The following is a 15,199-nucleotide window of genomic DNA, read 5'->3' on the forward strand; positions in this document are numbered from 1 at the left end:
TTTTGCCTAGTTACCCGATATTTACCTTGGTTACCAAGCGCAGCATCGTTTCCATGAGTCGCCGCTGGTTGGTGGTTGGTCACTGGTCGCTGGTGAGATCTGCCTGATTGACAGCTCACCAGCAACCATGTAGCGACGCACCAGCGATCCTGACCAGGTCATATTGTGGTCGGAATCGCTGGTACGTCGTTTAGTGAGACTGTACCCTAAGTATCATTAACGTTTGCTTTGCTTCCCTCCAGATTGCATTGCGGTATTAACCCCTTTATCCTCAAAGGGACAGTTAGTGATAGGAAATTTGGGTGGACATTCGTGTATGTGTGACGTGGGTGGGAATTCATAGAATATTGTGGGTTTTGTGTTATTGGCTATTGTGCTTTTTGTTGTGGTAGTGAGTAGCAATATATATATATACTATAGACTTTTGAATGTGTTTAATAAATATTGTTTATTAGTACACAGTTTCGTTTCAGTTAGACGCTGAGGGTATATATAATATTTTACAGCAAAGAAATATATAACATTAAGTGCGTTTTTATGTTAATCATATATTAATTATTGTTAGTCAAATCTGATAATAATTAATATCAGGTGTTAGCCTATATTATATTATTAACAAGCCGGCTTATTGGCGATAATAATTAATATTGGCGCTAGTCCTGCTACAGTGTCGATATAGCAGGTTCTTGGCCGTCCTAATCTTCTTTGGCTACTGACCGATCCAGGCATGAAGTCTTTCTCCAACAACTGATCATAATAAGCTAATTTCTGTTTGGGACCCTTATGGTTCAAACTCCAAAGTGACACTAATAACAGGGCCACTTTTAGCTGAACCCAGACCTCATACTGCCTTGTTATAATCCTACGTTGTACATTGGGGCCGTCAGTGCACCCAACTCTCAACAGGAGGCCATCTTAAAGAGCCATCAAACCCCCACCAAATCCTAGCAAGATTTCAATTCTTATCCATGAGCATTGCCATGTATGTATAAATTCAAGTAAATGAGGATAAAAAGCAATACCAGACATAATCACTAGATGATAGTCTGCAAAAAGCAAAATTCATAATGTGAAACAGCAGTTTAAGGACAATATGGCAACAATCTGAGTAAGGTTTCCATGTCCTACTGGAGCACAAAGCCTGAAGATTATTTTTCTTTTTAATGAGCAGAATCCATTTGTGTATATTTTATTAGATCAAATTAGACACTTTTTTTTCCAGATGAAACCATTTATTATTTGTGATTTGGTTATAGAGATGAATGACTACTCTATGGTTAGATGAGCAGAGATTTTCCATCTTCTCTGGCAAAATATACGAGACAGTTGAGGATTATTATGATGTTTTCCACTATGTCTCTTGGCATGCACTCATTTATCATCTTCTTTAGGTATTGGGGGTCATTATAGGAGGAAAGATCTTCGGTTTTTGCATGTCTATCCTTCGTTACCCCATAGGTGTTGACTATGTACTCTGTAAAGTGTGGGTGCACTGTTGGGTTGTAGCCAAATTTCCTCAGCTCATCCATGGTGTGATTGTAGCGCTGGTACAACTCATATCTTAATTTCTCATCAACTTTTCCAGTCGCTGGAATTGTGGTCACCTGTAATCATAATATAGACCTTTAATATACTGGGGTAATCACAATATGGATTGGCTATTATAGCTAAAATCGGCAAATCTATTGACAAACACATTTCTGCCTGGCTAAGCTTTTATTATTCAAGGTGATGGCTCAATTTTTCCATCAGATTATGGAGAAGTAAGTGCTTGATGTAAAGAGTACACTTCCAAAAATGCAATCTATCATAAAATCTGTCCAAAAACTGAACAACAAAATAAGGAATGCTGGGAGATTTCAGCTCAGAGGCTGCAGAATTATTAATATAGCTCTGAACTATAGTACAGACTGTGACTTGGGACCAATACAACCCAATCATGGGATTTTATTGCACAATTATCTTTTTTTGTACTATAATTCTATAAGGAACTTGTAAAATGTGCTCCAAACATGGATTTCAAATAGCAAGTTTTACTTTTGCAGATGAAAGATGCTTTAGATTATTATTATTATTTATTATTATTATAGCGCAATTTATTCCATGGCGCTTTACAAGTGAAAGAGGTCTACGTACAACAATCATTAACAATACAAAACAGACTGGTATAGGAGGAGAGAGGACACTGCCCGCGAGGGCTCACAGTCTACAGAGGATGGGTGATGGTACAATAGGTGAGGACAGAGCTGGTTGCGCAGTGCTGTTCTGGACTGATGGTTATTGTAGGTTGTAGGCTTTGAAAATAATTATCTCACTTCTTGGGATAAAGGATTTGGGGTGTACTCACTTGAGTTCTTTTTTTCCTACATAGGAGGAATTGGTAAATAAGGTAACCAACACTGGGAGGAGAACCCTTGTGGTTATAAGCCATAAGTATATTTGACCTTGTCCACATAATAAAACATCAGCCATAATGAAGGCCTTGTCTACTTTTCCATATTCTACTACATGTAGATGCAATTTTGTTTGAAGAATTCACACAGTGACCACTTTACTACATTTTAAAAAAAATAAAAATAAAAAAATATAATAAAAATCTCATTTTTTTAATAGTAACTTTAGTTTTCTCACCTGTATAATCTTCTCCTTTATATTTGGTACTCGGTATCCATACATTCGTTGTTGCTCCAGGAAGATGGCACTCAGAATCCGGCGGTCCAGCTGAAAGGCCAGCTCTCCGACAATGCGCTGACACTTCTTAATGTTTTCAAGGTCTATAAAAGTTCAATAGTAAAATTAGGGTTAGTGAAATCCCTACAATGACATATATTGAGAATATAGATATAAGAATTGTCACCTAGGTGTGGGCCTGAATTGACCATTTGTGCTTCTTCTCTGAGGTCTAGAACATATAAATAATATTAAAATTAGTTGTACGTAATAAACATTAATGATAAAACTCCCTTGATAATAACCATACACCAGGGATGTGATAAACAGGTATCAGTCATACCCGGGGCTTGGAGCCTGAGGGCGCCCGACAGGTTTTACTGCTACAAAACTAGACCTACAAATCATGAATAGATATGGTGGACATCCCCCTTATAGTTAATCCATGATAAACCCTGAATGATAAGATCTACCGAAACATTTCAGGTTCTATCTAAACAATTCATGGTCATAAATCATCATAATTATGTTCTTGGACAAATGCAATTGTTCAAAAATGTGGAGTAATATATGAAATATCAAATATCAAGAGAATACTAAAGTAATAAACATAACTCACAATGATGTTGTGATATTTCTGTATTTTTTTTCTCTTTCATGCCTAGAATACAAAAAATAGTAATCTGTATCTCCATGTCTGGCTTCCTATCACTTATACAAGAGAATGAACTGAAGGTAAAAAATGTGTTCACCAATCAAAACCATTCTATACATTGTTTCTCCAGATTCTACCAATCTCATTAGGAAATGTTAACATCAGCCCATTACAAATTCTGATTTGGTGGAAACTCCTTTGTGTTATCCCAGTTTTACCATTGTGGTCTTTCTTGTGTTGTCCAGGAGGTGTTATAATTTGAGCTTTTCTTTCATGCTCTTTTAAAGTACAGCGAAGCTCCACGTTCTCCTGCATTAGCCCCATCAGTTTACGCAGCTTCGCATTCTCTTTTAGTAGACGCAAACTCTCGGTGTTGAAGGCTTCTTCATCACTAGAATATAAACCAGGATTGTCCATGTTGTAATTAGTAGAAGCTCCTGAAAACATCCTAACAGAAATTCTTCACCAGGTGAATGTCTGAGATGGAACACTGGGGAAACCTAATATTCTAAGTTCTGTGATGTCACCGTCAGCGTCACTGAGACCTGATAATGAGCTCATCGGTCATTGCAGGCAATAGGAATTTACCACATTGGAACAATAAGTACATGACTTGTATTGTGTGACCACGGGAATAACAATTTAACAGTATTAATTATAGAAAAATGAGAAACCAGTGCAATAAAAATGTTTTCTTTTGTAGGTTCCGTTTTGGGGTTTTTTTGTCCTCCATTCAGGTTTAAAAATCTGAACCTATTTATTCATTGCATCCCAATAGTCTATATTTTTTGGTCTTCACTTAGATGGGTAATACTAACAGGGTAATTATGCAAAGTAGTCTAAAGACACTCACCCCCACCCCCCAGGGAATCCTATGAGCAACACCCCTTTGATAAAGACCATAAACATTAGTATAATGAGCACACCAAATAAAATGGCCAAAATCTCTGCAACTGCATGGTGGATTTAAAATAAAAAAAAATCTACAAAATACGCATGGGAGCAGCAAGAGTAACATAATAGTAAAAATTGGCAATTTTTGACCTAGTGAGAGGTTTTCATTAAGACGATGTGACAGATTATACCTATTATTAAAATTTACATTTTATTGATATGCATTAAAAGCTAAACTCAAAACAAAGAAATTCACAAAGTGAAGGTTGCCGAAATACCATTAGTTTCCTAATCAATCTCCATGAAACACTAGAGAGGTGAGGGGTATATAAGCTTGTTATTCAAATAGCTTAGACAATCGACACAGATAAAGGGGAAAAAAGATTTTGTTAACTTTTCCTTATTGTTACTCTTTTGGAATATATTCCTGCCTACCAATGGAGTACATCCTTACTTAACCGATGCCCCCATTCCTCAGCAGCTCTCCGTTTCCTTCACCGTTGCTTTCCCTCTCTGCAACTGTTTTTCAGCCACCAAACAAGCGGGATTGCGTGCCAACCACAGCAATGCCGTAGGCATGTTGGCTACTGGTATTTTTATAATTGGCCAGCATGCTGCACTTCAGAGAGACTTGATGTACGAAGAAGAGCTTATATTAAAGCAGGCATTTAGGCAGGGTTGTACACTTGCATCCTTAAGTGGCTTTCATGTGGCACCAAAAGGTGTTTTTAGCCTTGTTTATTGTAATCAATAAATAAAGAATAAAAAAAAATTATGTGGCGTCCCCCTTTATTTTGATTACCTGCCAAGGTATAGCAGACAGCTGCAGGCTAGCATTACTCGGCTGGAAAGGTCCATGGTTATGTGGCCCTACTGAGCCTAAAATAGCCTAGGCACCCCATAATTCACGCATCACATTAGTTGCACCAATTCTGACACTTTTCCGCAGCTCTTCCCAGTTGCCCTGATACATTGCTAATCGAGATAACGGTTTATGGGTTGATTTCAGCTGCGTAGTGTCAGCTCTCATCCAACCCAGTGGTTAATAATGGAAAGGAGTCTAGTAGACACCCCCATTACTGACCCAAAAAGTATAATAGGAATAAAATCTCACACACAGAAAAATATAGTTTACTTGAATAAAGGCAAAAATAGAAGAATAGAAAATAAACCCATGAATATCCGACACAATCACTGGTGTAGTGGTCCCACGAAATCCCCTGAATTTTTACTTCAACCTATGAGAAATATTGGGCCTGGCACTGTCCAGCAGTGACTCTAGAGGTCATGCCCAATCAGTGCCTGAGCCAGAATTTCTTAGCGCGGTGACATCACTGAGATCAAACAAATTGGGGTCAAACAGGAAAACACCTATTCTAATGGGTACTTTAAACGCTGCAACATCGCTAGCATTTGCTAGCGATGTCGAGCGCGATTGCACCCGCCTCTGTCGTATGGCCGATATGTGGTGATCGCTGCCGTAGCGAACGTTATCGCTACGGCAGCGTCACACGCACATACCTGCTCTGCGATGTCGCTGTGACCGGCGAACCGCCTCCTTTCTAAGGGGGCGGTTCGTTCAGCGTCACAGCGACGTCACAGCAGTGTCACTGAACCTGAACCGCCTCCCAATAGAAAAGGAGGGGAGGAGATGAGCGACCGGAACATCCTGCCCACCTCCTTCCTTCCTCCTTTTCCGGTGGACGCAGGTAAGGAGATGTTTGTCGTTCCAGCGGCATCACACATAGCGATGTGTGCTGCCGCAGGAACGACAAACAACATTGTACCTGCAGCAGCACCGATATTATGGAAATGAGCGACGTGTCAACAAGCAACGATTTTGCGCTTGTTGATCATCACTCATTTGTGTTACACGCTACGATGTCGCTACCGGCGCCAGATGTGCGTCACTAACAACGTGACCCCGACGATTTTTTGGCAGCGATGTCGCAACATGTAAAGTACCCCTAAGAAGCAAAGACAGAGCTATCCAGGGAAGCAGAAGTTATAGCTTGCAACTGGAAGCTTTAGAAGGGCATAGTGCCTTTCAGTAGACGGAAGCCAGGAACTCATAGCTTTAGTTGGACAATACACACACCCATTCTGTCCGGCTGGAAAGTACTATAGGTCACAGCCACTCTAACGTTAGTGGATGGAAAGAGTCTGCGCTGTTTAGAAATTCTTGTTCTAAGATCTCTTCTGTCACCAGCACTGCCCACAGAAAGAACAGAGCGATACCTGATGACAAAAGCAGACATTGCAGGAACAAGTTGTGGTACAGTTGTGACACTTATACTCACCTAATCCAGGCTCCCCTTCCAAAGCGGCCACTGTCTCAGCTCCTATCCAGGATAGCAGTGGGTACTGGACCATTCGCTTACAGATGCAAATACAATTGATTGCAGGGACAGAGCAATGACCTTGACCCTGAGCTTGATGAGCAGTGGGAAGATGACAGGAAGTCAGCAATTTACTTTAAAGTTCCCCCTAAGAAACGCAAGAGGAAGTTCCGTAGGTGGGTGCCTACACTGCCTAACCCTCATCCTGGCCATGCCTATGAATGAAGGCGAAGATGCTGGGCCGTTAGGGTTCTGCATTTCTTCACCAGAGAGGGCCAGTGCTTGTAGATCACTTCGGGCGGGGTGTGCAACACTTACTGTACTTTTCAGGGCAGCGAACCTCACCTTGCAGCCAGCCACTACCGTGGATGTTTTAGATAGAGACAGAACACTAGAGAACTCTTGGCAAAATATTTGTAAATGGTTTATTAATTCTTACACCTTTACGACAAACACGACCACACTTATCTGGTTCTGCTGCGGCTGTTTCCCACGCTACTCCGTCTGACCTATCCCGATGCCTGGGACCTAGTCTTTCAGGTGATGTGCCTATGCTGCTTCCCCCTGTTTTTCTCTCCTCATGGTCCACTCACTTCCGCAGACAGCTTTCGACGTCCCTAGGCTAGTCCCACTGATTACTGAGGGTGCCTAGAATATATCTTAGGGATAGTCCAAATATTTAAAAGGTTGGCTTACCCCTTAATATATAAACAATGTATTTTACCACTGTATGCAAAAATACAAGGATCTATAGGTGACTAAATTATTCTACCATCTGCTCCATTTATAATATAAATAAACCAGATGGTGACAGAAGGGAAGAAGTGTGTTGTTCATTGTATCTTTATGTTATTCACAATGACTTTTTCTGTGCTAAAAGAAAAGAACCTATGTGGAAAATTGCTGTAAAATGGCAAACAACATGAACAAGCCTAAAACACACTATATGATGCTGTGAGTCAGTATGAAAAACAGACAACTAAGGCACTCCCTACAGTAATATCATTCAATATGTGAAAGAGTATGTGATGTGTAGATTAGCGTCTTCCCTTTGTTGTTGATGGCATTTCTGTCTTACAGCAGTCTGTTATTTGTTGCGGAGGTCAAGTTAAATGTGCAAAAAACACAAAAAAAATCAACAAACAGCTTAGAATGTTAAAAAAAGAAATAAACTTCACCTTACCAATCCCTCACCACTCTGTTCTGACACTTACCGGTCCCCGGATAGTCTCTATGTCACCCCGCAGAAGATCTTTTACCATCTAGACACCCGACTAATGATTTGCTAAACCCGACTAATGATTTGTTGCAGCGGTTAAGTAGCTGAATGGCAGACGATCAACTGTGGGGAAGTATAGAGAGCGACATGGGTTTGGTAAAGTCGGTATTTTTATTATTTTAGTAACATTTTAAGTTGATTTTAGAAATATTCTTTATGGCTGGACAATCCTTAGGATATGAGCACTCCAAGATTTCTGAGTAGTTTTTTTAATATGTCCGTGTTTTCAAAAAATATTTGAACAGCCGCTTAAATAATGATTGAAAGATTCTGTTGTAATCCTCTTGTTTTTTATATATTCAATCTTTTTAAGCATTTTTTTTTACAACAGTTTTTCAAAAATGTCTGGTGGAGCAAAAGTGCACCTCATGTCTGTGAAGAGGCTCCTGATTGAAACCACTCCAAACTGGGCACTGTTTAATTAAAAAAGCTACAGAAAATACTTCTGGGAAAAAAAACATTTCCAAAACAGCTACAGGAAACGCCTCCAAAAACTTACAAAAGAAGGAGTGTTTCCTGAAGCATCTTCCACTGGAAAACATTGATTTTGATTGCTTTTAAAAACTCTGTGAGTCCATGGATTAATAAGAATAATCTGTGTGGGATATCAGAAAATACAGTGCCTACAAGTAGTCTTCAACCCCCTGCAGATTTAGCAGGTTTGATAAGATGCAAATAAGTTAGAGCCTGCAAACTTCAAACAAGAGCAGGATTTATTAACAGATGCATAAATCTTACAAACCAATAAGTTATGTTGCTCAGTTAAATTTTAATAAATTTTCAACATAAAAGTGTGGGTCAATTATTATTCAACCCCTAGGTTTAATATTTTGTGGAATAACCCTTCTTTGCAATTACAGCTAATAATCGTCTTTTATAAGACCTGATCAGGCCGGCACAGGTCTCTGGAGTTATCTTGGCCCTCTCCTCCATGCAGATCTTCTCCAAGTTATCTAGGTTCTTTGGGTGTCTCATGTGGACTTTAATCTTGAGCTCCTTCCACAAGTTTTCAATTGGGCTAAGGTCAGGAGACTGACTAGGCCACTGCAACACCTTGATTTTTTCCCTCTTGAACCAGGCCTTGGTTTTCTTGGCTGTGTGCTTTGGGTCGTTGTCTTGTTGCAAGATGAAATGACGACCCATCTTAAGATCCTTGATGGAGGAGCGGAGGTTCTTGGCCAAAATCTCCAGGTAGGCCGTACTATCCATCTTCCCATGGATGCGGACCAGATGGCCAGGCCCCTTGGCTGAGAAACAGCCCCACGACATGATGCTGCCACCACCATGCTTGACTGTAGGGATGGTATTCTTGGGGTCATATGCAGTGCCATCCAGTCTCCAAACGTCACGTGTGTGGTTGACACCAAAGATCTCGATCTTGGTCTCATCAGACCAGAGAACCTTGAACCAGTCTGTCTCAGAGTCCTCCAAGTGATCATGAGCAAACTGTAGACGAGCCTTGACATGACGCTTTGAAAGTAAAGGTACCTTACGGGCTCGTCTGGAACGGAGACCATTGCGATGGAGTACGTTACTTATGGTATTGATTGAAACCAATGTCCCCACTGCCATGAGATCTTCCCGGAGCTTTTTCCTTGTTGTCCTTGATGTAAGCCTTGACTCTTCGGACAAGCCTGGCCTCTTCACGGGTGGAAACTTTCAAAGGCTGTCCAGGCCGTGGAAGGCTAACAGTAGTTCCATAAGCCTTCCACTTCCGGATGATGCTCCCCACAGTGGAGACAGGTAGGCCCAACTCCTTGGAAAGGGTTTTGTACCCCTTGCCAGCCTTGTGACCCTCCACGATCTTGTCTCTGATGGCCTTGGAATGCTCCTTTGTCTTTCCCATGTTGACCAAGTATGAGTGCTGTTCACAAGTTTGGGGAGGGTCTTAATTAGTCAGAAAAGGCTGGAAAAAGAGATAATTAATCCAAACATGTGAAGCTCATTGTTCTTTGTGCCTGAAATACTTCTTAACCTTTTCGCACCAGAGCCTGTTTTTGCCTTTGTGACCGGACCAATTTTTTTATTTCTGACCAGTGTCACTTTGACAGGTTATAACTCTAAAACGCTTCAATGGATCCCGTCAATTCTGAGATTGTTTTTTTATGACATATTGTACTTCAAGATAGTGGAAAAATTAAGTTGATATATTTTGTGTTTTTTTGTGACAATATCGAAAATTTGGTAAAAAGTTAGAAAATTTTGCAATTTTCAATTTTTTTATTTTTATGCCCTTAATCCAGAGGGTTATGTCCCACAAAATAGTTAATAAAAAACATTTCCCACATGCCTACTTTACATCCGCGCAATTTTGGAAACATAACTTTTTTTTGTTAGGAAGTTATAAGGGGTCAAAGTTCATCAGCAATTTCTCATTTTTCCAACAAAATTTCCCAAATAATTTTTTTAGGGACCATACCCTATTTTTAGTGACTTTGAGGGGCCTAAGTGACAGAAAATACCCAAAAGTGACACCATTCTGAAAACTACACCCCTCACACTGGTCAAAATCATATCCAAGAAGTTTATTAACCCTTCCAGTTCTTAACAGGAACTAAAGCAATATGGAAGGGAAAAATGAAAATTTTACTTTTTCCCACAAAAATTTAACTTTAGCCACAAATCTTTAATTTTTACAAGGGTAAAAGGAAAAATTGAACCATATAGTTTGTTGTACAATTTCTCCTGAATTCCTTTGATACCCTATATGTGCTGGAAAACTACTCTATGGATGCATGGCAGGGCTCAGAAGGCAAGGAGCGTCATTTGGTTTTTGGAATGCAAAACTGTCTGGAATGGATTGCGGACGCCATGTCTCATTTGGAGTCCCCCTGATGTGCCTAAACAGTGGAGCTCCCCCACATGTCACCCCATTTTGTAAACTAGACCCCTTAAGGAATGTATATTGATGTATAATGAGCACTTTAAACCTACAGGTGCTTCACAGAATGTAATAACACTAAACCGTGAAAATTAAAAAATGAAATTTTCCCATAAAAATGTAACTTTAGCCACAAATCTTTAATTTTTACAAGGGTAAAAGGAAAAATTGAACCATATAGTTTGTTGTACAATTTCTCCTGAATGCGTTGATACCCTATATGTGCTGGAAAACTACTCTATGGATGCATGGCAGGGCTCGGAAGGCAAGGAGTGCCATTTGACTTTTGGAGCATGTGTATTCCTAGACTAGTTTGAGGACTCCATTTGCAGAGCTGCTAATTGCAATAACAGCAGAATCCCCCCTGAAGTGACCCCTTTGTGGAAATTACACCCCACTGGAAATTCATATTTAGGTTTAATGACAAGTTTCACTCCATCAATTATTTCCAGAAACAAGCACGCAGTGGATGTTTTTAGTGCAAAATTTGCAAATATGCCATAGTAGTGCTCAATATATTGTACCGTGTATAATTTACTATTTCCATGTATTTGAATGATAAAAGGGGATACTTTTATACTATTTAAAAACGTGCTTCTGTGTGGAAGATTTTAAAGCATTCAGTGAGGCATAAGGCTGGTAATGAAGGGCATTGTGGGCAATAATAGCGGGTATCATGTCTCACTCCTCTCTTGGTACATACACGACATCTTCTCTGGGGATTCCTTTTGGTTGCTGATGGTGGAATGAGTGCTATAAAATGTCGCTCAGTCAGTCTTTTGACATTTTCAGATTCTAATGGATAAGTGGGGCCAAAATTTGCAAAAAGTAAATTTTCGATTACCTTTTCTTGATAATCAATGAAAGTTTCTGAATGTCCTGCTTTTTTATATAACACAAAAGAATTGTATGTGGCAACCTGAAACAAGTGAATGACTAACTTTTTGTACCAGGTGTAGGATTTTCTTGATACCTGGTATGGCTGTAGAACCTGGTCTGCAAGGTCCACACCCCCCATGTATTTGCTGTATTCAATGATTGACACTGGCTTTAGCTTTGGAGTAGTGGACCTTAATTCTTCAACAGCCGTTGTGGCATCTGTGTGGATTGAGCTGAGGATATAAATATCCTTTTTATCCCTATACTTGATGGCAAGCAGCTTTCCACTGCGAACAGCTCCTGACTGCCCCTTTTGGAACTTTTCGTTCACCAAAGATTGCGGAAACCCCTGACGGTTTTTACGAATGGTCCCACAAGCCCCTATGTTGCATTCAACCAGGCTTTTAAATAGTGGTATGCTGGAGTAGTAATTGTCCACATATAGATTATAGCCTTTTTGTAAAAATGGACTAATCAGTTCCCAAACAATTTTTCCAGATGTCCCCAAATAAGTAGGGCATCCTTGTGGGTTTAGCTGGCTGTCTTTCCCCTCATAAATGCGAAAAGCTGATATCCAGTGTATCCAGTTGAGCTCTCGCACATTTTATATAGCTTTATTCCAAACCTTGCCCTCTTAGATGGAATAAATTGTTTGAGGTGCAGTCTTCCTTTGAATTTTACAAGGGACTCATCGATGGAAATGTTTTGTGTTGGGGTGTAGATCCGTAAGAAGGTTTCTGTGAACTCTTCGATGATGGGTCTGAGTTTATATAGTCGGTCATGTTCTGGGGCATTTCTAGGCAGACATTGACTATTGTCATTAAAATGCCAAAATCTCATCAGAATTTCATAGCGACTCCTAGGAATAACGGCAGGAAACATTGGGGTGGCGTAAACAGGGCTGTTGGACCAGTAAGACCGAATACTTGGTTTTTTAACAAGTCCCATGGCAAATGTAAGCCCTAAAAATGTTCTCATTTCAGCACAATTTGTTGGCCTCCATGAATTTGATCTGGCATAATAGGATTGAGGATTCTTGGTGATAAATTGGGAAGCGTATAAGTTTGTTTGCAGGACAATATGCTCTAGCAACCTATCTGTCACAAACAAATTAAAAAAATTAACTGGCCCAAAACCTTCCACCTCCACATTTATACCAGGGTTAGCAGTAAAATCAGGGATGAAAGGGGTAGCTGAATCTGGAGCTTCCCATCTGGGAAATGCTACATCAAAAGGCAAAGCATTTTGTACATTGGCATCCGCCAATTCACTCGTACTAGGAACCTCGCTTGTACTGGCCATCGTTCCCTGATTTGGAGCCGTTTCTCCAGTAGCGCTATTTGCCTCTCTTGTACTGGTTCTGGTCGTTTTTGAGGATGGACCAGACTGACTGCTCATTTCTGAGCCATCACTGGCGCTGCCACTAAAGCCTTCAAAATCCTCATCACTACCTGACTGAACACTTTCCTCACTGTCAGAGCATAAAAGGGCATACACCTGCTCTGCAGTATAAAACCGACGAGCCATTTTATTACTTTTTAGATTTTTATATATATAATGTACTCAACAGTACGCTACTAACTGATTGACGCTACTGACAGATTAACACTACTGATTGATAAAAATTTATTTTTGATCAATTTTTAATCTTTATATATTACTAAATTATTTATCTAACTTATCTAATCAACTTATATTATACTAAACTATACTTTATTCTATACTACACTATACTGTATTCTATACTATACTATACTGTATTCTATACTGTATTATATACTACACTATACTATATTCTATACTATACTGTATTCTTACTATACTATACTGTATTCTATAATGTATTCTATACTATACTGTATTATATACTGTATTCTATACTACACTATACTGTATTCTATACTATACTGTAATCTATACTGTATTCTATACTATACTGTATTATATACTGTATTATATACTACACTATACTGTATTCTATACTATACTACACTATACTGTATTCTATACTATACTGTATTCTATTCTATACTATACTACACTATACTGTATTCTATACTATACTGTATTCTATTCTATACTATACTACACTATACTGTATTCTATGCTATACTATACTGAACATCTACCCTATCTAACCCTATATGCTGCCTAACTGGGAAAAGGGGGAATTGATTTCTATAGATGTAATATGTGGGTTTTTTTACTGTGTGAAAAATCGCTGACTGACAGAGCTCCTGTCAGCAGCACTTGTCACACTGTTTCTCCTCAGATCAGTCACACACGGAGGATCTGAGGTGAAGCAGTGTTTTATACCGGCAGATCGCCCAGGCAAGTTTGTAACTACAACAAACTTTCCCAGCGATCGTTTTCATTGGTTAGCGCGGCGCTGACGTCACCAGGACCTGAACCAATCAGATCCTGGTGAGGTCAGGGGTCGCAGCTAGCGTCCTGCACCGGAATCCCGGTGCTTACAGGTACCATACGGTCACGATCGCTGCAAAACCGCGGACCGTTCATAAACGTTGGCGCTGCACAAAGCCCAGCAAGCGCCGACGTTTATATACCGTCCGCGGTCGGGAAGAGGTTAATAAATCCTGCTCTTGTTCGAAGTTTGCGGGCTCTAACTTATTTGCATCTTATCAAACCTGCTAAATCTGCAGGGGGTTGAATACTACTTGTAGGCACTGTATGTGTATATATATATATATATATATATATATATATATATATATATATTATTTTATGCAGACCGATTTCTTTGGATACAAACTTGGAGGGAAGCAGATGTCATTCCAGACAGTTAATTCACAATTAATTAATTAATGAATTAGGGCAAAATCTGTTTGTTCTAATTTCAAACATTATGATGAACAATGTGCTATTTTTAAAAAATATATTGTACAATAGAGAATATGGCATTAGGTCATAACAAAATGTAAAGTTTAGAGTTAACAAATTATCTCGAAATTCTTTACTACATCAATTTTAAAAAATAACAGAGTAAATGACAATTTACTATGCCATTTTTTCTGCTAAGTCTAGGCCACAATTTAATGAAATTAAAAAAAACATTTTAACATATCTACCTGTTTTAAAACATGATTTTGTAATTGAAAAAATTATTTAACAGGGAATTAAAGGGAATCTGTCATGTAAAAAATGAAGCTATTAACTTGCACATATGGGATTAACCTACAGGTTAATATTGTTCTGTTGTCAATAAGAGTCTTGCTGCTGGGAGGAAATTAACTTTATTCCTCCTGGCAGAGATGGAATTTCAATCACAGGGGTGTGGTTTCAGTCAATGGCTCAATGCATGGTGATTGGCAGCTGTAACCACAGCCCCGCACTGACTGGTAGCTGATTATAACGATGCAATACTGATTTGAGTGTGGTTACAGTGTACTGTAGTGTTTTGTACGGAGCAGTGACTGAAACAGCCCCAGCCACACCCCTATGACTGAAAGTCTGTGGCAAGGTGAAGGAATAAAGTCAATTTCCTACTGGCAGCAGAGCTCTCAGTGCAGTGGCCGCATAACATCAGTGCACTATTAACCTACAGAGTAACGATATATCTTCAGATTAATAGTATTTATTAC

The 15,199-nt window shown here is 39.4% G+C and overlaps 1 protein-coding gene across 3 annotated transcripts; it reads right to left on the reverse strand.

Annotated features, from left to right (window-relative positions):
• Positions 1–1,249: 1,249 nt before the first annotated feature.
• On the reverse strand, positions 1,250–3,781 carry LOC142290153 (speriolin-like protein). Of its 3 annotated transcripts, XM_075334096.1 has the most exons (5): positions 3,544–3,781; positions 3,290–3,331; positions 2,858–2,902; positions 2,632–2,774; positions 1,250–1,604 (listed from the first exon to the last, which is right to left on the reverse strand). In XM_075334096.1, exons 1-5 carry the CDS (start codon positions 3,770–3,772, stop codon positions 1,278–1,280), a joined length of 786 nt encoding a protein of 261 aa, XP_075190211.1. In that variant the 5' UTR covers positions 3,773–3,781; the 3' UTR covers positions 1,250–1,277. The 3 variants fall into 3 exon arrangements, with proteins under 3 accessions (XP_075190211.1, XP_075190212.1, XP_075190213.1); XM_075334097.1 differs by lacking the exon at positions 3,290–3,331; XM_075334098.1 differs by lacking the exon at positions 2,858–2,902.
• Positions 3,782–15,199: the final 11,418 nt, after the last annotated feature.

The sequence above is a fragment of the Anomaloglossus baeobatrachus genome, chromosome 2 (assembly GCF_048569485.1).
Source record: "Anomaloglossus baeobatrachus isolate aAnoBae1 chromosome 2, aAnoBae1.hap1, whole genome shotgun sequence".
NCBI classification, from domain to species: Eukaryota; Metazoa; Chordata; class Amphibia; order Anura; family Aromobatidae; genus Anomaloglossus; species Anomaloglossus baeobatrachus.